The 26,696-nt window shown below is 37.4% G+C and overlaps 2 protein-coding genes and 1 pseudogene across 2 annotated transcripts; all 3 read left to right on the plus strand.

Moving 5' to 3' along the window:
• Positions 1-26,696, plus strand: part of LOC101000084 — a 163,747-nt pseudogene that overhangs the window by 111,797 nt on the left and 25,254 nt on the right.
• On the plus strand, positions 1,090-4,836 carry LOC101000779 (olfactory receptor 2L2). Its single transcript, XM_003893639.5, has one exon. It carries the CDS (start codon positions 2,965-2,967, stop codon positions 3,901-3,903), a length of 939 nt encoding a protein of 312 aa, XP_003893688.3. The 5' UTR covers positions 1,090-2,964; the 3' UTR covers positions 3,904-4,836.
• LOC101000442 (olfactory receptor 2L8-like) lies at positions 16,048-21,942 on the plus strand. Its single transcript, XM_021932329.2, has one exon. It carries the CDS (start codon positions 16,297-16,299, stop codon positions 17,233-17,235), a length of 939 nt encoding a protein of 312 aa, XP_021788021.2. The 5' UTR covers positions 16,048-16,296; the 3' UTR covers positions 17,236-21,942.

The raw sequence follows: 26,696 nt of genomic DNA on the forward strand, positions 1-26,696 counted from the left end.
TTTGTGTCTTGTTCCAAATCCTAGAGTTAAAATTGTCATTCTCATTATTATCATGAAGTTGTGGGTTAAATTCTTAACTGTGATAGAATTTTTACATCACTTTAATGTTTTATTCAAGTAATGCATAGACATGGTGTCCACAGTCCACAGGCGAAAATATTGGACCCATAACAAAGTCTTCCTGACCCTAAAGATAAGGACTTCAAAATTTCTTACCGGTCTTGCCCTGTTTTCGCCCATGTATTTTCAAACAATATCCTTATCTGTTAATGCTTGATTTCAATATCCCAAATACCAGCCCTTGACTCATGACACAGGCCACTGTCAATAGTTACCTGCTCCCCCCAGCATCACTACCCCCACACTCATTACCCTTCTCCCACTTTGTCAACATAAATACATTCTAATTTACGTCTGCAGCAAGGGGTTGACAGCATCGTCTCATCTTATACCTGATGTAAATGACGAGTTGATGGGTGCTGACGAGTTGATGGGTGCAGCACACCAACATGGCACAAGTATACATATGTAACAAACCTGCCGTTGTGCACATGTACCCTAGAACTTAAAGTATAATTTAAAAAAAAGAATCTATTGATTAAATACAAAAAATATATACTCTTGTAAAACCTGATGGTAATACATATGTGCATATATTTCTTCTGATTATTATTACTGTTCCTCTCAAAAACTTAATATTTTATCTCTAGATAATTAAAATTTTTAGAAGTGTTTTCAAGGAGACACAATTTTCGTGAAATTTTTTTAGGAAAAGATTTCTCACTTTGTGATTTAACACACCATTTGAGTATGGTGGCTAATATATTTCAGTTTGGAGAATTTTTAAAATAATATTGAGTTTATTATTATTTGCTATGTGCATTTCTGGGAATGCCTGTAAGTATATGTTTGTCCTGTTATATTAATTTTCTAATATTTCTCTCTCTTTAATTATCAAGCCTTTCAGGTTGTTTTCTTTTTTCCTTCTGATAGAATTTTCCCAATTTGTCTTTTGAAACTTTCATTTAAAATTTTATCAATTATTAAACTTTTAATTTCCAAGAGTCATTTATCATTACCTGTCACATCCTTTTATAAAGATAATGATATTTATTTTGTGAATTTCATAGCATATCATACATATCTTCCTTCCTAAAGATAGGAATTCTTATTTTTTAAAAATCATTCTTTTTGCAGGTTTCCGATAATTTTAACTCAGGGTATATATACATGTGTATTGATGCTTAAGTGAGTATGCATCTTTGTGTGTGTGTATAGATGTGTGTTTGCACACTGTGTGGATCTTACTCTTTCACATTGCTACACTTCCTTAAAGGTCTGCTGACCTTTGGTTCCAAAATAATATTTAAGCCTAAAGACTTCAGTCCTTTCAGGCATTCAGTGCAAAGTCGGCCACTGATGTTTTCTATCTGGAGGAGAATGCTCGATTCACCTATACCCAGAAAACTGTCAAGTTGCTGCTTCCTTTTTCCATTTAAGTGAATGATCATTTCTCCAAACCCCTTCTTTTGAAGGATCATAAAGTAATTTATTGTCTTTGCTTCCCTAATGCTTAGATTAGATTACACTTTATGAATCCTTCTAAATAATTGATAAATATTCTTATGATCCTTTCATAAGAATTGAAGAATCCACAAAGTCTATATAATCTAAGCATTAGGGAAGCAAAGATACAGAATACACATCCTATTGGGGAGAGCATGAGCAGAGACATGGAAGGTAAAATGAACTTGGCATATAGATATTCAGATGAGGGTCTGCACTAACTTGAGAATTCTGAAATTGGATGAGAAGGCAAAAAAGAATGGATGGTGGTGGACATTAGAGATGAACTATATGAATTACATTTCATGAAAAAAGTACTTAAAATAAGGATGTATTCTACATGTCTAAATAGAAGAACCAAATAATGATGTTTAACTTGGAATTATCATGCAAAGACCATTCAAGAAGGAAATATAACTTACTCCAAATGAGCCATAGACTGCTGCAGTTTTAAAAGTAAGTTTTAAAAAATAAATGTAGAAAAAAATCATCCTGAAAAAGTAGTGTTTAATTGTTCATAATATGGATTCATAACATATGCATAAAATTTACCGTTTCATGCATATGTTTTAAACATAACAAATTATGTTTAAATTTGTTAAACATAGTTTGTGTTGGGCAGCAAACATTCATATCCTGTTGAAGTTGTAGAGAAATTTTTTTCCTATGAATGTATATATTTATTATTAAAAATTGTGGTTATAAATATTTGTCTCACAAAATATAATTTCTGGGTAAGAAAATAAGATTTTTTTCTAAATAGGAAAGATTAATTCATCATTTACGAGTTGTAAAATTGTATAAATAATTCATAGTCTGACTAAACTAAGGATTTTTTAAAACCATTGGCTTACTGTTCTATAACTAGTCCCCCTTATCCACTGCTTCGCTTTTCATGGTTTCTCCTGCAATCAACTGTCATCTGAGATTGCATGGAAAATTCCACAAATGAGCACTTCATAAACTTTAAATTTGTTGTCAGTCATAGCCCAATGTTGCATCACTGTGCCTACATTGTTCCCTTCACTTTGTCTCATCATGTAGATATTTTATCTTCCCCTGAAGCATTTTATCATCAGAAGAAAAGTGAACACTGTTCAATAAGATGTTTTGAGAGAAAGAAAAACTGCATCCACATAACTTTTATTACAGTATATAATTATAATTTTTCTATTTTATTTTTAGTTATTTCTGTTAATCTCTTCCTTGCCTAATTTATAAATTAAACTTTATAATATGCATTTATTGATACAAAAATAGTGTCTATAGGGTTCAGTGTAAACCCCAACTTCAGGCATCCACTGGAGGGCTTGAAATGCATCCCCTGCAGATAAGGGGGAGCTACTGTACTTCACTAACCCTTGTGTCTCCCTTCAGGAAGGATCGTATGAATGTTCCATGGAAAATTACAATCAAACATCAACTGATTTCATCTTGTTGGGATTGTCCCCACCACCAAAAATTGGCCATTTCATCTTCATTCTCATTGATTTCGTTTTCCTAATGGCTTTAATTGGAAACCTATCCATGATTCTTCTCATCTTCTTGGACATCCATCTCCACACACCCATGTATTTCCTACTTAGTCAGCTCTCCCTCATCGACCTAAATTACATCTCCACCATTGTTCCTAAGATGGTTTATGATTTTCTGTATGGAAACAAATCTATCTCCTTCATTGGATGTGGGATTCAGAGCTTCTTCTTCTTAACTTTAGCAGGTGCAGAAGCACTGCTCCTGACATCAATGGCCTATGATCGTTATGTGGCCATTTGTTTTCCTCTCCACTATCCTGCCCGTATGAGCAAAAGAGTGTGTGTGCTGATGATAACAGGATCTTGGATGATAGGCTCCGTCAACTCTTGTGCTCACACGGTATATGCACTCCGTATCCCATATTGCAAGTCCAGAGCCATCAATCATTTTTTCTGTGATGTTCCAGCTATGTTGACCCTAGCCTGCACGGATACCTGGGTCTATGAGTGCACAGTGTTTTTGAGCACCACCATCTTTCTTGTGTTTCCCTTCATTTGTATTGCATGTTCTTATGGCCGGGTTCTCCTTGCTGTCTACCGCATGCAGTCTGCAGAAGGGAGGAAGAAGGCCTATTCGACCTGCAGCACCCACCTCACTGTAGTGACTTTCTACTATGCACCCTTTGCTTATACCTATCTACGTCCAAGATCCCTGCGATCTCCGACAGAGGACAAGGTTCTGGCTGTTTTCTACACCATCCTCACCCCAATGCTCAACCCCATCATCTACAGCCTGAGAAACAAGGAGGTGATGGGGGCCCTGACACGAGTGATTCAGAGAATCTTTTCTGTGAAAATGTAGACATGCTTTCTGCCTTAGAGTCAAAGCTCTAGGTTCATATCAACTCAGCAGTGTACAGGAGTTAAGGAAAATATTATTATATGCCCATTGTGTCAAATGGAAATTAATCTAAAATATTTGTATTTCAATTTAGTCTTGACATTTCAATTGCATATTCTAAGACATCTATTTTGGTCTTGTATTTGTTTCTTTTTATCAAAAGATAGATCATATATTCATTTTTTTTCCTAAAGTAATGATTTATTAAATGTTTACCTCAGGATAAATAATTATGTCCGGGGAGCAGTCTACTTGGCTTTAGATAAACAAGAGTTTCCCTATAAGAGGTTCTATACGGTTACCTTCTATAGAACCTCTTAGACTGTAGCTGACTTAGACTCAGTTGGGTGTCAAGTAGGTTACTGAAAACATTCCCAGTCACATCACAACACACTCTACGTTTTCCTCCTGAGTAGCCACTGGTATTCTCATGCAAGACATTCTCTGCTGTACAATTTTATTTCTACTTACTCTTCTCATAAATCAATGGGTCTATTTAGCGTGAGTTGGGATCATCTCCTCTGCTCCACTATTTTTATACATGTTTAGGCTTGTGCCCGAAAGGATCAACGTTATTTTCATAAAAGTTATCTGCTTAGGTCCTTTCTCTGAGTGAAAGGTCATGGCTCTCCAGAAGAGCCCATTCCTGAGAAATTCTTTAATCTCTGAGGAGAGAAGGCAAGAAGGGAGGTAGAATGAGCAAGTAAGAAAAGCCCCGAATTATCCAAGTGACAGCAGTGGTGAATGACTGACATGCAGTTGGTCCTTGAACAACACAAATTTGAACTGTGCAGGTCCACTTACATGTGGCTTTTTTTCTGCCTGTGCCACTCCTGAGACAGCAAGACCAACCTCTCTTCTTCTTCCTCCTACTCAGCCTACTCAATATAAGGACAACATGGATGAAGATCTTTATGACAAACTACATTCACAAAATAAGTAGTAAATATACTTTCTCTTTCTGATGATTTTCTTAATAAGATTTTCCTTTTCTAGCTTACTCTACTGTAAGGATACAGTATATAATACATGTAAGATACCAAGTGTGAGTTAATTAAGTATTTATGTTATTTTTTAAGGCTTCCTGTCAACAGTAGGCTATCATTAGTTATGTTATGGGGGGAGTTTGAAGTTATATGCAGATACGTTTTATTTCAACTTCTATTTTAGGTATGAGAGTACATGTGGATATTTTTACATGGGAATATTGCATGTTCCTTAGAGTGTGGATCCCGTCACCTGGTAGTGAACATAGTACCCCATTAGTAGTTTTTAATCCCACCCCCTCCCTCTAGCAGTGCACAGTGTCTATTGTCACCATATTTATGTCCATGTGTGGGCCAATGCTAAGTTCCCACTTACAAGTGAGAACATTCTATATTTGGTTTGCTCTTCCTTAGTCAATTTGCTTAGGATTATGGCCCCTAGCTCTGTCCATGTTGCTTGCAAACAGTGTGCTCTTATTGTTTTTTATAGTTGTGTAGTGTTTCATGGTATATGTGTAGCATATTTTCTTATTCCAATTCACTATTGATGGGCACCTCGGTTGATTGTAGGTTTTTGCTGTTGTGAATAGTGCAGCAATGAGCATATGAATGCATGTGTCTTTTTGGTAGAATGATTTTGTGTGTGTGTGTGTGTGTGTGTGTGTGTGTGTGTACAGAGCACTGGAATTTCTGGGTCAAATGATATCTCTGTTTAAGTATTTTAAGAACTCTGCAGACTGCTTTCCATAGTGACTGGGCTAATTTACATTCCCAGCAACAGCGTGTAAGAATTCCCTTTTCTCTCCAGCTTCACCAGCATCTGGTGTTTTTTGTTTTATTTTAATTATAGCCATAGTTACTGGTGTAAAATGGTCTCTCATTGTGGCTCTGATTCGTATTTCTCTGATGATTGGTGATGCTGAGTACTGTTTCTTGTTTGTTGGCCACTTGTATGCCTTCACAGATGTGTCTTTCCATTGTTCATGTACTTTCTGCATTTTTTAATGGGGTTAATTTTATGCTTCTTGATTTATTTAACTTCCCTATAGATTGTGGACATTTAATCTTTGTCAGATGCATACTGTGCAAATATTATTTCCTCTTCTGTAGGTTGGCTGTTTCCTCATTGAGAGTTTTTTTCTGTACAGAAGCTCTTTCATTTAATTAGGTGTCTCTTGTCAATTTTATTTTGTTGCTATTGTTACTCCTCAGGTAGAGGAATAAGTGTATAGGTTCTCTCATGGATATTGAAAGGTTTGCTCTCTGAGGCATGTCAAAAGAGAGTTCATATATATAAAGGATAGTAAATGGAATCTAGACTTCCTGCTGAACCAGGAGTACCATGCCTCTCATTTATTTATTTACATCATCATTGTAAGGGAGATATGGAATATGTAAGAAGTTTGTTGTATGCATGATACTTAGAGAAACAGATATGGGAGGTGAAAAAGTAGATATGATTTGGTCTTGATTCCTCAGTTAAGCCAACAAATTCCTGTGATGCTATTTGGACAGACACTGAATGACTGAATGGAGAGAGACAAAGAGATGAGAGAGAGAGAGAGAGAGAGAGAGAGAGAGAGGGAACTTGTCATGAAAGAGTTTGTAAAACCAATGGACATGCATTGGCACCTATAGGACCTAGTGATGGAGTGTGACTCCGAGCTGTGTAGAAAGGCTGTCTTCATTTCGTTAATGAACACAATGTGTGGCAGGGATGCAGGAATGTCTCTTATTCTCTTTGGCATCTTAAAGGTCTTGTATGTTTCAGATTTTGTGGCATGGAGCTTTCCTAGGGAGAATCCCAACCACAGTTGATTCCCATTTGGTCTCAGAAGCTGGGAAAAATCGGGAATGATTGTTACTGTGACTGTAGCCTCCCAGTACAAGTCTTGGTTTCTCTTCTTTCTGTCCTTCAATCCAGACTGGCTTCCAGAAACACACACAGAAATACTACATGATCTCACTTACATTTTGGGTCTAAAAATAAGTGGAATAGATAGAAACAGAGAGGAAATTGGTGGTTACTAGCAGTGGGGAGGGAGAGAAAGAGTTTAGGTCAAATGGTACAAACTTGAAGTTATGCAGGATGAGTAAGTCTAGATAGCTAATGAAGACTATGGTTAATACTATTGTATTATATATTGAAATTTTGCTAAGACAGTGAGTTTTAAGTGTTCTTCGTATAAAAATCATAACTGGAACATGCTGTATAAGTTGAGTGTGGTAATCATTTCAATATGTATATGGATGTCAAACACCATGTTGTATATCTTTAATAAAATAAAACATTGTCTGGTACATCTTTAATAGAATCAACAATCATACAGACTGGCTTGAATTGTTCCTGGAATTATCTAATTAAAATATATTTTGATGATGTCACTTTCCTTAGTATGGTATGTGATTCTCTCCATTGGCTAATTCCCTTCTACATCTGACTCTACCTGGAACTGAATGTTCTCTTCATGCTAAATTGAATGCAGTTCTCTGAACAAGTTTTGAAAAGCCAGTCCTCGTGACATTAGGTCCAATAGCTTGTATCTTTAATGCATTGTTCTCTATTCTCATCAAGTTCTTTCACTGCATGAATCCCCAACACTCCCTTTTCTCAGTGTAAACATCAGGTATCATCTACACAAGGAAGCATGCTGAATGTGCTTGTTCAACATTATCTTTCTATTACACTCTCATGCATCCCACTATTTCTAATAATAACATGAGTCATCAAGATGTATTGCAACAATCTCTTTTCTCTATGGCTCCACAGACTCTCTGTTACCATCAGTGGTTTGCTCTTTTCCTCTTCACATGCCCAGATGTTGCACTTGAGTACCTGTTCTACATTCAACCTCTTCATAGCTCAAAGCATGTTTACTTATTCTCAGCCCATTGAATTTTCACGTAATAATTAAAGTCAGCCTGCAAAGTGTTTACAGAAAAAATTTTTGTGTTTCAGTGTGATTTTGTACAATCTAGAGCATAATTAGTGGATTAATAAAATATTTTCTGTATCAGATCTCTTGATTCATTAATGAGACATATTTTACTATACATATGTCTATTTATGAAGAGCAGAAACCTATCCACATCTCAGTCAATATTCATCAGAATGGTTTTTTTTTTTTTTTTTTTTTTTTTGTAATTCCTTTAGAATTTATTTTTTGTTTACTTTTTTGAGACATGATGTCATTGTGTTGCCCAGGCTGGTCCCTGTCACCAGGTCCTCACTTCCCTTAATTGCTTCTTTAGATATCACCTTTAATTTTAGGAAACTTCAAGTTTTCTATTTAGAATGTTTTCCATTTAGAATGTTTTCCAGATCCTGAATTACAATGGATCCATTGACGCAGTGGGTCTGCAGAGCTTGTCTGAGAAACTGACTCAGTGCAGGATGCAGCATCTTCATCTCCCTGTCTCATGACTTCACCACTCACTTCTCCACCAATCAGCAATCCCCACACTTTAGCTCATCAGGCATCTGAACTCCTTAAAAACGCCATCCCCAAGCCTCTCCAGAAGGCTGATTTGAGGCATCCTTCCTCTTCCTCCTTCAGCTGACCTATTATTGTTAAACTTTCTCCGCTCAACTCCCACTGCTTTGGTGTTTTGGTCAGCTACCACTCCATGGACCATTGAACCCTGTGGGGCTAAACTAATCCTCCTGCCTCAGTCTCCCCATAGGTGCAATGACAGGCCTGTGCCACTGTCTCCCGCTCTTTTACAAACATTTAACATAAATGGTTATCACCTGAATCTTGTATCTTTGGGACGTAGAATGGGACTTCTTTTCCAAATTGATAAATACGATTATGCATTTAAAGATCTATGTGATTTAATGAATAGTTCAAATGCACTGAACACAGACATCTTAAAATCTAAAATTAAAGCTCAGTTTTATTTACATTCCTTTTTCTAAACTCTTCTTTCAGAATAAAGCAAGTGTGGCCTACTCTAGGGAGTTCTGGGTATTTCAGGAGTAAGTTGCTGACTTGTATCCCCCATATTTGCATACATGACCCTTGTGAGTAGTTGAGAGGTAAACCTAAACGTCTTTCTTTTTTACAGAAATTCCCTTAAAGTCTGTCTTCCCACATCAGATGAGGATTCTTACCTCGTGTTTCAGCACAAATAGGTTTTGTCTTCTGTCTTTTGAAGATGTGAAAACAGTTCCCTGCTTGCACTAGACATGGCATCTACTATTATGTTAACAGCCAAGGTTTTAAACTTGACAAAAAAATTCTTCAGCTTTTCAAATGCAGGAATTTTGAAACATCTGTATATTTAACAGATGTATATTTGTGTGTGTGTATGTGTGTCTGTGTATGTGTATATATATATATACACACTGTATATTTACTTTCAGGAAAATGTCATTTCCAAGAATGTACACCAACTACCCTGTCTGGATTGCTATACAGCATATACATGCATTAATATATCAAATTGGCTGGTCCGAGTGCAGTGGTGTTTACAACTAATTGATCACAACCAGTTACAGGTTTCTTGGTTCCTTCTCCACTCCCACTGCTTCATCTGACTAGCCTATACATATCAAAATATGTATCACAACAAATATAAATAAAAATAAATATCAAAATGTGTCAAATAATTTATTAAATACATGTGGAAAAACTCAAATACTTTTAACATTCAAAAAAATTAAAATGAATGAATACCTCTTTTCCCATATAGGTGGTATAATTTATTCATTTACTAGAAACAAGAAATTTGAGAACATTTAAGGCACTCTACTGAATAAAAATTTATTCAATTACTAAATATTTTCTAAATATTAATAAAACAAAGAGAGTAGTAACATCATTTTATCATCTGATTTAACAGGAGAAAATCACTTTATAATTTAATGAGCATTTCCAAATGAAACGAAACAATTTGAATGTGTATAATACATAAAATATGTTAAAAGATAACTCCCATGTATGTGATAGCTTAATAATTTCTACTTATGTATTTTTATTAAATTAACCTTATTCTGTTTTAGTGGTTTAAATCTTATTGCCAATATAAATCAAAGTGAGAAAGAAACTAATGAATGCAGACACATTGTTACTGTTGATGCCCGAATAACAACATTCAAACTATAGGGTTTCATAAAGTTTAGAAACAAAAACAAATTTGAAATAATGTGAATAAATATGCTTGTTTCTTTCTTCACTGTGTTTACCCTTGACATGCCTTGAAACATCTAAAAACATGATCAGAACTCATTTCTGAACCTTGGACTAAGGCCATCTTCTGTTATTAGTGACTCAGCCTAAAATGTCCAAAGTCTCAGTGGACAGTCCCCAGTGAATACCAGCAAAACAACTGTTAATCTCATTCTCCAGGTAAAGAAGGAGTGGAATCATGGTCGCTACTGAATCCCCATGAAGGTCTCTGAAATCTCATGTGTAGGGATGATGAGTGAATATATACATTTCTTTAAAAAATATTCTTAATGCTTACTCAGAAAAATGACTTTGTTCCTATGATGACTGTAGGACTGCCGTCAGCTAAGCAAGGCATGAGTGTTTGAAAATGAGGAAATAATAAAGGTACTAATTATAATTGTATTTTTAAATTTTTATTGATCACAGGGAAGAAGGGACTCTGGCAAGTGCTTAAGAGGACTTTGTTTCAGACATAGAATTGAGGTGAATTTCAGCACGAGTGACTGTGCTTTCTGTAACACCATTCAGCAGACATCTTGGAGTATGAAATGCAGACAACCAAAAGTGGTTTTGCAGCCAGTTCATAAATGTGTTATCTGGAGGGGAAGGGAAATGATGGTCAATGGAAGAGATAGGGATAAATGATACTAGACTATGCTTTTATGGGATCCAGTGAAACTAAATAACCCATATTCACAATAATTATTGTAGGTGGCAACGTTTCCTCATTCCTGCCTGGCTGGTGATTTTTTTTTCATTTGATTTATTTTGCCCTGAATGATCAGTGATTATGTGACGCTCATTATAAACGTATCACTGCTTCTCACTTTGTATTTTACCTTATTTGAATCCAGTCTGTCTAATGAAATTCCTGGAAAGTACTAGTGTTGTTTTTGCATAAACATGTTAAAAGAGCATTAAATAAAGGCACAATAAGAATGGTTGAAATTGCCAGTCTCTAGTGCAATGATATATTTTCTTAAAAGAAGGACCTTCTTCTGGAAATAAATAATGAAGGTAACCGCATGATTAGTAACTGTGCTATGGGTATCCAGATTTTGTTTTTACACCCAATTTGTGCCAAATTGTAGTGCTTTGTGCTTTTAATTTTTACAATGTATTAATTTTTTCTTTTGGTACATAATGTAAAGTTCCAGTGAAATAATATAAATATCTGCCTTAACAACCACTCAAAGTTTTTGTGAGAAGCAAATGAGCAGAGTATGTGGAAACAATGTGAAGGCTATATTATTCTACAGTCATAGTGGATAACAAGTGTGTGAATGTAAGTGATAGTGATTATCTTGATGGTGAGGGCAATGGTAATGAGGAAAATGCTGAAACCTGCAGCTTCAGTGATACACCCAGTCAAGACACATTCACTAGCTCACAGACAGCTCCCGGAAACCCATGGATTCTTCTCCCTGTTGTAATTATAAAATACAGGATCAGATATTCATCAACAAAAGCTTACATTTCTAGTAATTGTAAGAGATAGAATTTTATTTAGTTTGAAATGGAGTCTCTGTCCCTTGAATTTACCCAGTGAAGCAGAGTAAGCACACCCTCATTCCAAAACTACAGTCAAAGGATATACTTTCATAATCAGTTTCCATATATCCATGAAAATGTCTGTCTACCTAATTACCTGTGCATCTATCTGTGAGAGCTGATGCACTGTTGTGGGCCTCACTGCAGGTTGTGACTTGGAAGCCCACATACACACAAGCAAATATTCACTTTACATTCTTTACTCCTTTACAGCTTAAATAGTTATGGTTCTCCAACTTCATACCCTTCTCAACAATTACAAATACACATTGCATAAATATGAATAAGATCAGTTATTCCTAAGTCAGTTATATACAACATTATGTACTCTGTCTCTTCTTAGGAGAATCCATTGTGGAGGAACTTGAAGGAAGGAGGAATCTCCTTCAGGATTCCATGTCAGGATGCTGTGGAGAGCTGTCCTTGTCTAGACCCCAGAGGACACTCTTCTGTGTCATCTGATTGACATTCGAGACAAGTGTTATCAATATGAAATAATTCCTACTACAGACATGCAGATTCAGGTACAGACAGCTTGTGTTAAGGAATTCAGGCTGACTCATGGAGGCAATGACTTCACTGCCCTTTCAGTGAAACTGATGCTGCTTCCGGTTTTACCATTTCCCAGCCCTATGTGTTAGTAGGGAGATCACTTTCTGGAACTTTCAAAGATTCAGAACTTTAGGATATTACAGATATCACTTCAGAAGAAAGAGAGTAATCCAGATTCTGGAAAATCCCATGACGAGTGTCTTGGATTTTGCAGACTTTTATTTTTTTATTTTTTATTTTTTTTTATTTATTTTTTTTTGAGAGGGAGTCTCGCTCTGTCGCCCAGGCTGGAGTGCAGTGGCCGGATCTCAGCTCACTGCAAGCTCCGCCTCCCGGGTTCCCGCCATTCTCCTGCCTCAGCCTCCCAAGTAGCTGGGACTACAGGCGCCCACAACCGCGCCCGGCTAATTTTTTGTATTTTTAGTAGAGACGAGGTTTCACCGTGGTCTCGATCTCCTGACCTTGTGATCCGCCCGCCTCGGCCTCCCAAAGTGCTGGGATTACAGGCGTGAGCCACCGCGCCCGGCCTTGGATTTTGCAGACTTTTAAAAGTTCAATCTGATTTCTTATAAAACTTCTAGGAAAGCCAACGTGTGCCCCTGCCTTCCTAGCTTGCTTTTCTTTTCTTTTCTTTTCTTTTCTTTCTTTCTTTCTTCTTTATTCTTTCTTTCTATTTTTTTTGTAAATCCAGTTTTCTGCACCTATGCAAATGATCCTGTCAATTTTAAGGAGACCAGACTTATTTTGTGATGAATAATGGTTTTTCTGTTTGATCAAAGTTGAGGAAAGTATAGGAAGGAAAATCTGTGCCTCAGTGGAAAACTGCAGTATCTAGACTCAAGAAGACCATCCTCCTTGGTTCCCAACTTGGTCACAAGGTCACTGCACGGTCATGAGTAACTCTCTTCAAATCCTGTGATTCCGTGATTCTTCCATGTGATAAGTAGACTATAGGTGAACAATCTTTGTCTTCTGTGAATATATGAATCACTAAAATTAGGCTACTTTCTTCATCTTACTTTCAATTCTAAATTGAAGGATAGGAAAGAGATTCATGCAATGCAATGACGTTTTTGACTTCAAAATTAGTAATAGGTACTTTATTTGAAACTTGGGCAGCGTTTGGAGAATTGTAATTATTATGCTGAATATGTTCATCCTCAACATGATTTACACAGGAGTTTATACGGGTGTTTTTCTGTAACTGAATTCTTCCAGTAGGGAAACTTTTACACTGGGAACAAGATAGAAAATGTCTTTCATTTAGAGTTTCTGAGAAACCAATTTTCTGTGAAGATATGTAACTGTTGCCAGGTGAAGTGAAAGTACATTAAAAACAGGTGATATGAGGAAACAGAAGAAGAATTGTAATGAGTAAAGTTTAATCATTAAAATAATCCTAGTTGTTGTTTTAAATTTTTTATATTTTCTCAATTATTTACCACTTATATGGAGTTTTTGATTTAATAAATTTACCGTTTTTTCTTTTCTTTTTGTTTTGGGTGATTAAAAAGTGAGCCGCCCTTATTTCAGATTTACTGCCAAAAATTTTTGAGGGATGAACGACACCACACATTTTTAAAAGATTTACATTAATGTATGTTTTTTTTTTTTTTTTTTTTAAATTTATTTATTATTATTATACTTTAAGTTGTAGGTGTGCACTTCTTATTGCAAGGTTCCACATAATGTAGCTTGTGACATGTTAGTCTGCGCCCATCAACTTCGTCATTTATCAGGTATAACTCCCAATGCAATCCCTCCCTCCCCCTCCACCCCATGATGGCCCGGTGTGTGATGTTCCCTTCCTGGGTCAAGTGATCTGGATTTGTTCCGAGTTCCACCTATGGTGGGGACTTATGCGGTGTTGGTTTTTTCACCATTTCTTGTGATAGTTTGCTAAGAATGATGGTTTCCAGCTGCATCCATGTCCCTACAAAGGACGCAAACTCATCCTTTTTTATGGCTGCATAGTATTCCATGGTGTTATGTAGGTGTGCCATTTACTCATAGGTTTGTGTGTGTGTATATACATATGCATATATGTATGTGTGTTTGTGGATCTAGAGAAGTTTACTGAAAATCTCTGAATCTCAGTTTTGTCATCTATAAAATATGAATGGTGATACCAATCTGAAGAGGTATTTTGATGAACTCCAAAAGAATCAAGGAATGAATCCTGTGACGTTCCAGGTGCCAATGTGTGAAGAGAGTGCGTGAAAGTTCATGCCTCCCTCCTTCCTTTCATGTGAGAGGCAGTTCAGGTTTAAGGTTTGTGGTTCCTACTGACTCTGAAATCTTGACCAGAACTTTTTCTGCTTGTTCTTTCCTCCTGTGTATTATTTCAGTAACGTTGACCCCTGCATACTGAATTTTTAGTGAAAAGAAAGTAAAAGCAAGTAAAGATGTTTCTTAGTTTGCTTAAAAAAAAGATGTTTCTTAGTTTGCCTTCCTTATAGCTATTTCTGTAAATAAAAAAATAAAAGGGTCAGAAATAATCAATTTGGATTTTATTTTTACATAAGAAAAAATATCTTCTTCACATTATTGAAACGGGAACATCATGGCTGAGGCTGCTTTCCTGTCAGGAACCAGCTTCTAATTTTATTTAAATAATATTATGTAATGGGGCATTAGAATATTAGAACCCTGGAACATGGATAATAAAAAGATGATACATTGGCAGTCATAAAACATGGCATTAACTATCAGATCTGATGTGTCATTTATTAAGCTATTTTTTATTCTTTTTTCCTCTGTTTAAAATTAGGATAATGTAAACTATCTCTTGGACAGTTTGTCATAGAAAGCCCTACGTAAAATACAAATGATACAAATGTTTGAAATGTAAATTGGATTAACAATTTCAAATATTACCTCTTCTACTTACCAATAATTAACCAATAATATAAATTCTATAGTATTGGTTTTGTATATAGTATTGGATTTGTCTTAATGCCAATCTCCTATTGATTACAAATGACATTTATGAAAACAATTTTCTCTTCTAAATTTTTTTTCAAAAATTACCAATATCATAAAATACCTGAAAATAAATTGCTCTGCAGAGGCTTAAAAACCTGCCAAGATTTTTAAAAAATGTATTTGCAAATCCTAATTGGAATAGTTTCAGTACATTTAAGTGATTTTTTGTTAGGGTAAATATACATAACAGAAACACAGTTTTAACTGTTTTAAGTGTAGAGTTCTGTGTCATTAAGTACATATATTGTTGTGCAACCATCACTACCATGAACCTGTCTCCAAAACAATTTCATTGTCTCCAACTCACACTTTGTTCTTGTCAAACAATTACTCTCCTTCTCTTCCTTCCCCCCATCCTCTGGGGTCCAACATACCACTTTCCGTCTATGAATTTCACTACTGTGGGTACTTCATGTAGGTGAATTCGCACAATATTTGTCTTTCTGTGACAGGCTTATTTCACTTCGCATAATGTATTCCAGCTTCATCCACGTTGTAGCATGTGTCAAAATTTGTGCTGTTTTAAATACTGTATACAGGCCGGGCACTGTGGCTCACGCCTGTAATCCCAGCACTTTGGGAGGCCAAGGTGGGCGGATCACGAGGTCAGGAAATCGAGACCATCCTGGCTAACACAGTGAAACCCCATCTCTACTAAAAATACAGAAAATTATCGGGGGCGGTGGCGGCGCCTGTAGTCCCAGCTACGCGGAGGCTGAGGCAGGAGAATGGCGGGAACCTGGGAGGCGGAGCTTGCAGTGAGCCAAGATGGCGCCCCTCACTCCAGCCTGGGCCACAGAGCGAGACTCCGTCTCAAAAAAAAAAAAAAAAAAAAAAAAAAGAATTATGGTGGATTTCCTTCTTTTCAATTGTTTGGAACAGTTTCAGAAGAAATTGTACCAGCTCCACTTTGTACCTCTGATAGAATTCAGCTATAATCCATCAGAACCCGGGCCTTTTCTTTGGTTGGTAGGCTATTTGTTATTGCCTCAATTTCAGAACTTGTTATTGGTCTATTCAGGGATTGAAATTCTGCCGACAAGGACGAATTTCTGTACTTCACTTACCCTTGTGTCTCCCTTCAGGAAGGATCATGTGAAAGCCCCATGGAAAATTACAATCAAACATCAACTGATTTCATCTTGTTGGGGTTGTTCCCACCATCAAGAATTGGCCTTTTTCTCTTCATTCTCATTGTCCTCATTTTCCTGATGGCTCTAATTGGAAACCTATCCATGATTCTTCTCATCTTCTTGGACACCCATCTCCACACACCCATGTATTTCCTACTTAGTCAGCTCTCCCTCATTGACCTAAATTACATCTCCACCATTGTTCCTAAGATGGCTTCTGATTTTCTGCATGGAAACAAGTCTATCTCCTTCACTGGCTGTGTGATTCAGAGTTTCTTCTTCACGACTTTAGCCGTTGTAGAAGCGCTACTCCTGACATCAATGGCCTATGATCGTTACATTGCTATTTGCTTTCCTCTTCACTATCTCATCCGCATGAGCAAAAGAGTGTGTGTGCTGATGATAACAGGATCTTGGATCATAGGCTCTATCAATGCTTGTGCTCACACTGTATATATTCTCCATATTCCTTATTGCCAATCCAGGGCCATCAATCATTTCTTCTGTGATGTCCCGGCCATGGTGACTCTGGCCTGCACGGACACCTGGGTCTATGAGGGCACAGTGTTTTTGAGCACCACCATCTTTCTGGTGTTTCCCTTCATTGGTATTTCATGTTCCTATGGCCGGGTTCTTCTTGCTGTCTACCGCATGAAATCTGCAGAAGGGAGGAAGAAGGCCTACCTGACCTGCAGCACCCACCTCACTGTAGTGACTTTCTACTATGCACCTTTTGTCTACACCTATCTACGTCCGAGATCCCTGCGATCTCCAACAGAGGACAAGGTTCTGGCTGTTTTCTACACCATCCTCACCCCAATGCTCAACCCCATCATCTACAGCCTGAGAAACAAGGAGGTGATGGGGGCCCTGACACGAGTGAGCCAGAGACTCTGCTCTGTGAAAATGTAGACACACTTTCTGCCTAAGGTCTCAGGGCTCAGATATACATCCATTCAGCAGTGTATAGTAATTAAAATATTGTTTCATTCCTAGAGTGCAGGAGCAAAAAGTAATCAACAGAAGAAAAAACCTCACTGATTTCTGTACGAAATTGTTTTACAAAGATGTATATAATTCTAAACAACCTTTTTCTTCATCGCATTTTCCCCATAATTTTTGAAAGCACATACTTTTGCCAAAATATTGTCAATGAGAATGTTTGTTTTTAGTTATACAGAAATGGAAGTGAAATTTCTCTAACTGAAGTTGGCACTTAGTATAGCAATTCTATTATTGTCAATTTATTTTCCAGCAATTTTAAATTTACCTTTTTATGTCTAAAACAAACAAACAAAAAAGTCTCTTGACTTGGTGGATCCAATTGAAAACTGTAAAATGTCTTTCTTATTTAGACACTTAATGTACCAGTTACTGTTTCTTTCAACCTAGGGAAGTTATTTTTACACAATTTAGCAGAGAGCTCAACAGGGATTCTTAAGTCCTGATACCACTCTGGATGGCCTATGACAAGTTTATGTGTTTTATAGGGGAATTAATCCCAGGAAATGATTTAACATCAGGTATATTGTAGGTCAACAACAAGGACTGGAATGTGCCAGCAGTAATAAAAATGGTTACATTTAGGTCTTTAACCCATTTTGAGTTGATTTTGGTATGGTATAAGGATTGGGAGTTTAGTTTCATTTTTCTGCTTAAAAATATCCAGTTTTCCCTGCACAGTATATTGAAGACACTGTCTGCTTCCCAATGAACATTCTTGGCTCTGTTGTCAAAAATCAGTTGACCACATCAGGCACAGAAAGATTTTGCATGTTGTCACTCATCTGTGGGAGCTAAAATTCTTAAAAATGGAACTAGTGGAAATAGAGAATAGACTGATGGTCACCAGAGAGCGGGAAGGGTGCTGGGGAGGGGTGATAAAGTGGGGATGATTAATAGTTGCAAAAATATAATTAGATATAATGAATAAGAGCCAGTAATTAGTAGCACAACAGAGTGACTATAGTAAACAATAAATTATTGTAGAATTTATTGTACATCTTAAAGAATAACTGAAAGTGTGGAATTGGAATGTTCTCAACACAAAGAAATAATACATATTTGAGGTGCTGGTTACCCCAGTTACCCCGATTTGATCATTACGCATTGTATGCCTTTATCTAAACATCACATACACTCCACAATTCTATATTACTATTATAGTAATTAACAATAAAAAAAATCAGTTAGCTGTAGATGTGTGGATTTATTTCTGGGTTCTCTGTTCTGTTTCATTGTTCTATGCGTCTTTTCTACACCGGTACCATTCTGTTTTGGTTATTCCATGTTTGTAGTATAGTTTGAAGTTTGGTGCTGTTATGCCTCCAGGTTTGTTCTTTTTGTTCAAGGTTGCTTTAACTATTTGGGGTCTTTTATAGTTCCATACAAATCTTAGAATGTTTTTTACTGTTTGTGTGCAGAATGTCATTGGTGTTTTGATAGACATTGCATTGAATCTGTAGTTTGGTCATTTAAATAATATTAATTCTTTCGATCCATGAGCATTGGATGTCTTCCCATTTGTTTGTATTCCTCTTCATTTTCTTTCACCAGTGTTTTGTACAAATCATTCTAGTGTTCTCTTCCATGACTACAGTTAACAGTAAAGTATTACATAGTTAAAATTCTTTCAATGCTCTTTAAACGTCATTTCTATTTCAAAACCTGTGGATATTTGGTTTACAATGTTGTAACAGTTAAAACATATATTTTGAACTTGTTTTATGAATCAGAGTAAGTCTTCGTTGTGCTTTGTTGCAATGAGCAGCATATATTTTTGTTTTGTGATGATTTACGAACAAAGTTTACTGCCTAAGCTTCTTGCCATTTCCTGTCCTGAACTCAGTCAGATAGGTCATAATCCATGAATACAACAGAGATGGGCTCTGGGGCAGAGGGAAAATAGCCCTCCCATCCGCGATCACTTGCTCCTGCCATGGAGAGCACCTCCTCTCTTCCCTGTTAGGGATGCTTGTATCCAACTGTCACCTGTGACACTGTTTGTGTCATCACTACCAATCTGAGCCCGGTCATACTCTAGCCACTGCTTGGGGTCCTGTGGTGCTGTGAAATATTGCAAGATGTGTGTGTGTGTGTGTCTGTGTGTCTGTGTGCGCGTGCATGTGCGTGCATAAGAATGCCAGGCCAGTTGCCTCATGTGGGTGTTGCCTGAGCCCACTTGTGTAGTCACTGCTACTGAACCAAAACTGTGTGCAAACGCTGCCAACCTCTCCAGCTCCTCTGTCACATGCATACTTCAAGATGAAATGATTAAAAATTCCAGTAATAACAGCAGAGCATGAAACCAGGCATGGAGCCCTTTGAGTGTGGGACCCTGTGCACGGGTCCATGAGGCCAGTCCCAAGAAGGATGGAAAGAGTGAACATGAAGTGAATGAGATCATGCAGCCTAGGATAGTGGTGGGAATGTACGATGGTCTGAGTGTTTGTATCCTCCCCAAATCCATATGCTTACATCTTAACCCTCAATGTGATAGTATTAGGAGTTGGGGCCCATTGGGAAATGATTAGGTCATGAGGGTAGCACCCTCTTGAGTAAGATGAATGCCTTTCTAAAGGAGGCTTGAGAGAGCTTGTTTGTGCCATCTGCCATGTGAGGTCACAGCAGACGATTCCAACTATGGTGTCATACAAGCCACCGTCTATGAACCAGAAAGCAAGATTTCTCCAGACACTGAATCTTCAGTTACTTTGTCTTAAACTTCCCAGGTTCCACAACTCTGAGAATACATTTCTCTTGCTTATAGGTTACCTCGTTTAAGATACAATTGTTATAGCAGATTGAATACACTAAGATGGAATGTCTGCTGTTTTTATTATTTATTATCATTGGAAAGAACCTGAGGGAGGACTGAATTAAGCAGAGGTGCCCAGTTCAGACCCTTTATCCGTTTCAGGTGGTAGTGATTCATGGAGGGAATCAGGAGACCTGGCTCTGTGATTTTCTGTGACGTACCATGGCCTTGGGGAAATCATTCCATCTCTCTGAAATTAGTTTACTGAAAAACAATATGGATGCCTTGTACCTTATCAGTAAATGGCATCATTGAAATCACTCCTACTGACATTCCTGTATAAGCAATGGTAATCCTATTTTTCATGCCAATGACTCTGGTGGTGGAGATGAAGAGGTCACCAGTGAATACTGAGCCTTCCAAGGCTATCATAAATGACTTTTCAAAATTCTTTTATGCCAGGAGGCTCTGGCTCAGGAAAGCAATAAGCTAGTCCCCTTTGACGTGGTGTCTGTACTCAGAGGCCACTCCTTTCCCCTTACAGTCATTAAGAAGAACAACATAAAATGAAGTCAAATTATTCAAATCTACTGTCATTTACTACATTGTTTATGAGCATGTATCCAGATAATTTTGAAGGTTGGACAATAGTTCCTCTTGGTGGGGAAGTTAATTCTTTACCTCACAGCATTCTTGGTTCATTGTTAATTTTGCCTCTGCCTTGTTTTAGCCATTTTTCTTTCCATCCAAATGTTATGCTATAGTTATTATTTTGCACTACATGGTCGTTCTTTAATTATTTCCTGTCTTGGAAATAGAAGATGCAAATTTTATAGCACATGGTATCTATCTGGATTTCATAACATACACTGTGTGCAATTAGAAATATCTTATGTATTCCATTAGCAAAGTTTGATTTATGGAAAGGGACATGAGTACTCTTTCTACTTTGAAGGATGAGTATATTTCTCATTAAAACAAATTGTGGTTCAGTAGTGAAATAATTAGAGTAAAGTAAAGGAATGAGTGGCGTACCATCCACAAATATGCTGACTTGGCATATTTATTAGTTTGAACTGAAAACATTGGAGAAATTTTGGTTAACATGAGAAGAAAAGATTATCTGAGCTGTCTTTTTCTGCATGCAGCAAGCTATAAAGATTCATACAGGAATCTTTGGTACATTCTTATACTTTTCTGGTACTCTCCCTGTATCACAATAGAAAATAGCACTTAAACCAGCGCCTGAGAATTGGAGGAATGCAGTGGACCTGAATAAATAAACTTTAAAAATTAACCCTTAATTTCCACTAGCTTTACACCCCCATATACCTCCTAGTGACACCCCTAGAATTTATGGCTTCAAGTCAGTTTCTCTATTCTTTGGAGTTTTCTATAATTTATCATTCTTTGTCTAAATGTATAAAAATATCTTGCATTGATCATTTATTTGGACTTCACACTCTTGTGAAGATTCACATGTGCATGTAATGTTAATAAAACTTACATGCTTTTTCCTCATTAATCTGTGTTGTATCAATTTGTTTCCTAGACTTGGGCAAAAAGCTCATATAGGAGATGAAGTAGGTGATCTCTCATGTTTCTACAGAAGTAACAATTAACTTCCTTTTGTACTTACAAAGAGGCTTAGACTCCCACAAAATAATAGTTAGAGACTTTAACACCCCACTGTCAATATTAGAGAGATTGTTGAGACAGAAAATTAACAACAATATTCAGGACTGTAACTCAGCTCTCGACCAAGCAGACCTAGTAGGCATCTACAGAACTATCCACCCCAAATCAATAAAATATATATTCTTCTTAGCAACATATCACCCTTGTTCTAAAATTGACCACATAATTGGAAGTCAAACACTCCTCAGCAAATGCAAAAGATTGGAAATCATAACAAACAGTCTCTCAGACCACAGTGCAATCAAATTAGAACTCAAGATTAAGAAACTCACTCAAAACCACACAACTACATGGAAACTGAACAACCTGCTCCTGAATGACTACTGGGTAAATAATGAAATTAAGGCAGGAATAAATAAGTTGTTTGAAGCCAATGAGAACAAAGACTCAATGTATCAGAATCTCTGGGACACAGCTAATGCAGTGTTTAGAGGAAAAGGTATTGCACTAAATGCCCACATCAGAAAGCAGGAAAAATCTAAAATAGACACACTAACATCACAATTAAAGCAAACAGAGAATCAAGCACAAAACAAGAAATATCTAAGATCAGAAGGGACAGAGACTCAAAAAACCTTTCAAAACATCAGTGAACCCAGGAGCTGGTTTTTTGAAAAGATTAACAAAATAGACTGCTAGTCAGATTAATAAAGAAGAAAAGAGAGAAGAACAAAATAGACAGTAAAAAATGATAAAGGGGATATCACCACTGATCCCACAGAAATACCAACTATCATCAGAGAATACTGTAAAGACCTCTACACAAATAAACTAGAAAATCTAGAAGAAATGAGCAAATTCCTGGACAGATACACTCTCTGAAATCTAAACCAGGAAGAAGTTGAATCCCTGAACAAAACGATAACAAGTTCTGAAATTAAGGGAGTAATTAATAGCCTAATAACCAAAACAAGCCCAGGACCAGATGGATTCACAGCTGAATTCTACCAGAGGTACAAAGTGGAGCTGGTACCATTCCTTCTGAAACAATTTCAAACAATAGAAAAAGAGGAACTCCTCCCCTTTATGAGGACAGCATCACCCCAATACCAAAACCTGTCAGAGACAAAACAGAAAAAGAAAATTTCAGGGCAATATTCTTAACGAATATTGATGCAAAAATACTCAATAAAATACTGGCAAACCGAATCCAACAGCATATTACAAAACTTATCCATCACGATCAAGTTGGCTTCACCCCTGGAACACAAGGATGGTTCAACATAAGCAAATCAATAAACGTAATGCATCACATAAACAGAACTCATAACAAAACCATATGATTGTCTTTATAGATGCAGAAAAAACCTTCAATAAAATTCAATACTCCTGCATGCTAAAAACTCTCAATAAACTAGGTATTCATAGAACTTAACTCAAAATATTAAGAGCTATTCATGACAAACCCACAACCAATACGATACTGAATGGGCAAAAGGTGGAAGCATTCCCTATGAAAACCGGCGCAAGACAAGGATACCCTCTCTCACCACTCCTATTCAACATAGTATTGGAAGTACTGGGCAAGGCAATCAGGCAAGAGAAAGAAATAAAGGGTATTCACATAGGAAGAGAGGAACTCAAATTGTCTTTGTTTGCAGATGACATGATTGTATATTTAGGGAACCCCATAGTCTCAGCCCAAAATCTGTTTGTTATGATTTCTGTCTTTTGCATTTGCTGAGGAGTGTTTTATTTCCAATTATGTGGTCAGTTTAAGAATAAGTACAATGTAGTGCTGAGAAGAATGTGTATTCTGTTGATTTGGGGTGGAGAGTTCTGTAGATTTCTTTTTATTATTGTTTTCTTTTTTATTATTTTTTATTATACTTTAAATTCTAGGGTACATTTGCACTACATGCAAGTTTTGTTACATATGCATACATGTGCCATGTTGGTGTGCTGCACCCGTTAACTCGTCATTTACATTAGGTATATCTCCTAATGCTATCACTCTCCACTCCCCTCACCCCATGACAGGCCCTGGTGTGTGATGTTCCCCTTCCTGTGTCCAACTGTTCTCATTGTTCAGTTCCCACCTATGAGTGAGAACATGTGGTGTTTGGTTTTCTATTAGGTCTTCTTGGTGCAGAACTGAGCTCTAGTCCTAAATATCCTTGTGAATTTTCTGTCTCATTGCTCTGTCTAATAGTGACAGTGGGGTGTTAAAATCTCCCATTATTATTGTGTGGGAGTCTAAGTCTCTTAGTAGGTCTCTAAGAACTTACTTTATGAATATGGGTGCTCCTGTATTGGGTGCCTATATGTTTAGAATAGTTAGCTCTTCTTGTTGTATTGATTCCTTTACCACTACGTAATGCCCTTCTTTGTCTCTTTTGCTCTTTGTTGGTTTAAAGTCTACTTTATCAGAGACTAGGATTGCAACTCCTGCTTTTTTTTTTACTTTCCATTTGCTTAGTAAGTCTTCTTCCATCCCTTTATTTTGAGCCTATGGGTGTCTTTGCATGTGAGATGGGTCTCCTGAATACAGCACACCATTGAGTCTTGACTCTTTATCCAATTTGCCAGTCTATGTTTTTGAATTGGGGAATTTAGCCCATTTACATTTAAGGTTAATATTGTTGTGTGTGAATTTGATCCTGTCATTATGATGCTATTTGGTTACTTTGTCTGTTAGTTGATGCAGTTTCTTCATAGTGTCGATGGTCTTTACAATTTGGTATGTTTTTGCAGTGGCTGGTACTGGTTGTTTCATTCCATGTTTAGTGCTTCCTTCAGGAACTCTTGTAAGGTAGGCCTGGTGGTGACAAAATCTCACAGCATTTGCCTGTCTGTAAAGGATTTTTTCTCCTTCACATATGAAGCTTAGTTTGGCTGGAGAACTTCATGAAGTTTTCTTGCTGTGTTTTTCAGCTTCATCAGGTGGTTTATGTTCTTCTCTAAACTGGTTACTCTAGTTATCAATTCCTCTAACCTTTTTTCAAGGTTTTTAGCTGTTGCTAAAAAGTCAGGAACCCTGAATGGAGGGACCGGCTGGAGCTACAGCAAAGGAACATAAATTGTGAAGATTTGGGAACATGGACATTTACCAGTTCCCAAATAATACTTTCATAATTTATTATGCCTGTCTTACTTTAATCTCTTAATCCTGTTATCTTTGTAAACTGAGGATGTATGTCACCTCAGGACCACTATGACAATTGTGTTAACTGTACAAATTGATTGTAAAACATGTGCGTTTGAACAATATGAAATCAGTGCACCTTGAAAAAGAACAGAATAACAGCGATTTTCAGGGAACAAGGGAAGACAACCATAAGTTCTGACTGCCTGCAGGGTCAGGCAAAGTAAAGACATATATTTCTTCTTGCAGAGAGCCTATAAACAGATGTGCAAGTAGGGAAGATATCTCTAAATTCTTTTCCTAGCAAAAATATTAATATCCTGGGGGAAAGATCCTGGGGGAAGGATATATTCTTTTCCTAGCAAGAAATATTAATATCCTGGGGGAAGGAATGCATTCCTGGGGGGAGGTCTATAAATGGCCGCTCTGGTAGTGTCTATCTTATGTGGTTGAGATAAGGACTGAAATACTCCCTGGTCTCCTGAAGTACCCTCAGGCTTACCAGGGTGGGTAAAACCCCACCTTGGTAATTTTGCGGTCAGACCAGTTCTCTGCTCTCAAACCCTGATTTCTGTTATTGAAGATGTTTATCAAGACAATATGTTCACCACTGAACATAGACCCTTATCAGTAATTCCGCTTTTGCCCTTTGCCTTGTGATCTTTCCTTTTGCCCTTTGCTTTGTGATCTTTGTTCTCCTTTTTGCCCTTTGAAACATGTGATCTTGTGACCTACTCCCTGTTCTTGCACCCCCTCCTCTTTTGAAATCCTTAATAAAACTTGCTGGTTTTGTGTCTCAGGTGGGCACCACAGTCCTACCGATATGTGATGTCACCCCTGGCGATCCAGCTGTAAAATTCCTCTCTCTGTGCTCTTTCCCTTATGGAAAATAGAAAGAACCTACATTGAAATATTAGGGGCAGGTCCCCCCGATACTTAGCTTCCTCGCATTGGGTTAGAACATTTTCCTTTAGCTTGGAGGAGTTTGTTATTACCCACCTTCTGAAACCTACTTTTGTCCATTTGTGGAACTCATTCTCTGTCCTGCTTTGGTCCCTTGCTGGTGACGAGTTGTGATCCTTTGGAGGAGAAGCAGCATTCTGGTTTTTAGAATTTTCAGGCTTTTTGTACTGGTTTCTCCGCATCTACATGGATTTATCTACCTTTGTTCTTTGATGTTGGTGACCTTTAGTTGGGGTTTCTGAGTGTACGTCCTTCCTGTGGATGTTGATGTTGATGTTGATGCTATTCCTTTCTGTTTGTTAGTTTTCCTTCTAACCGTCAGGCTCCTCTGCTGCAGGTCTGCTGGAGTTTGCTGGAGGTCCACTCCAGACCCTGTTTGCCTGAGAATTACCCATGGAGACTGCAGAACAGCAAAGATTGCTGCCTATTCCTTTCTCAGGAAACTTTGTCCCAGAGGGGCACCCACCAGATGCCAGCTGGAGCTCTCCTGTATGAGGTGTCTGTCAACCCAACTGGGAGGTGTGTCTCCGTCTGGAGACACAAGAGTCAGGGACCCATTTGAGGAGGCAGTCTGACCCTTAGCAGAGCTAGAATGCTGTGCTGGGAGATCCACTGCAGAGAGCTGGGAGACAGGGATGTTTAAATTTACTGAAGCTGCACCCACAGCCACCCTTCCCCGCCAGGTGCTCTATGTCAACTTCTCTTTTAGATATGTGCATACATGTGCAGATATGTTAGATGGGAATTTTGCTTGTTGCTTAGATTTAGAACCTGTCACCCTGGTAATGAATGTGGTACCCAATTGGTAGTTTTTAATCCCACCCCCTATCCTCTAGCAGTGCACGATGTCTCTTGTTACCATATTTATAT

Source organism: Papio anubis, chromosome 1 (genome assembly GCF_008728515.1).
Source record: "Papio anubis isolate 15944 chromosome 1, Panubis1.0, whole genome shotgun sequence".
Classification (NCBI taxonomy): Eukaryota; Metazoa; Chordata; class Mammalia; order Primates; family Cercopithecidae; genus Papio; species Papio anubis.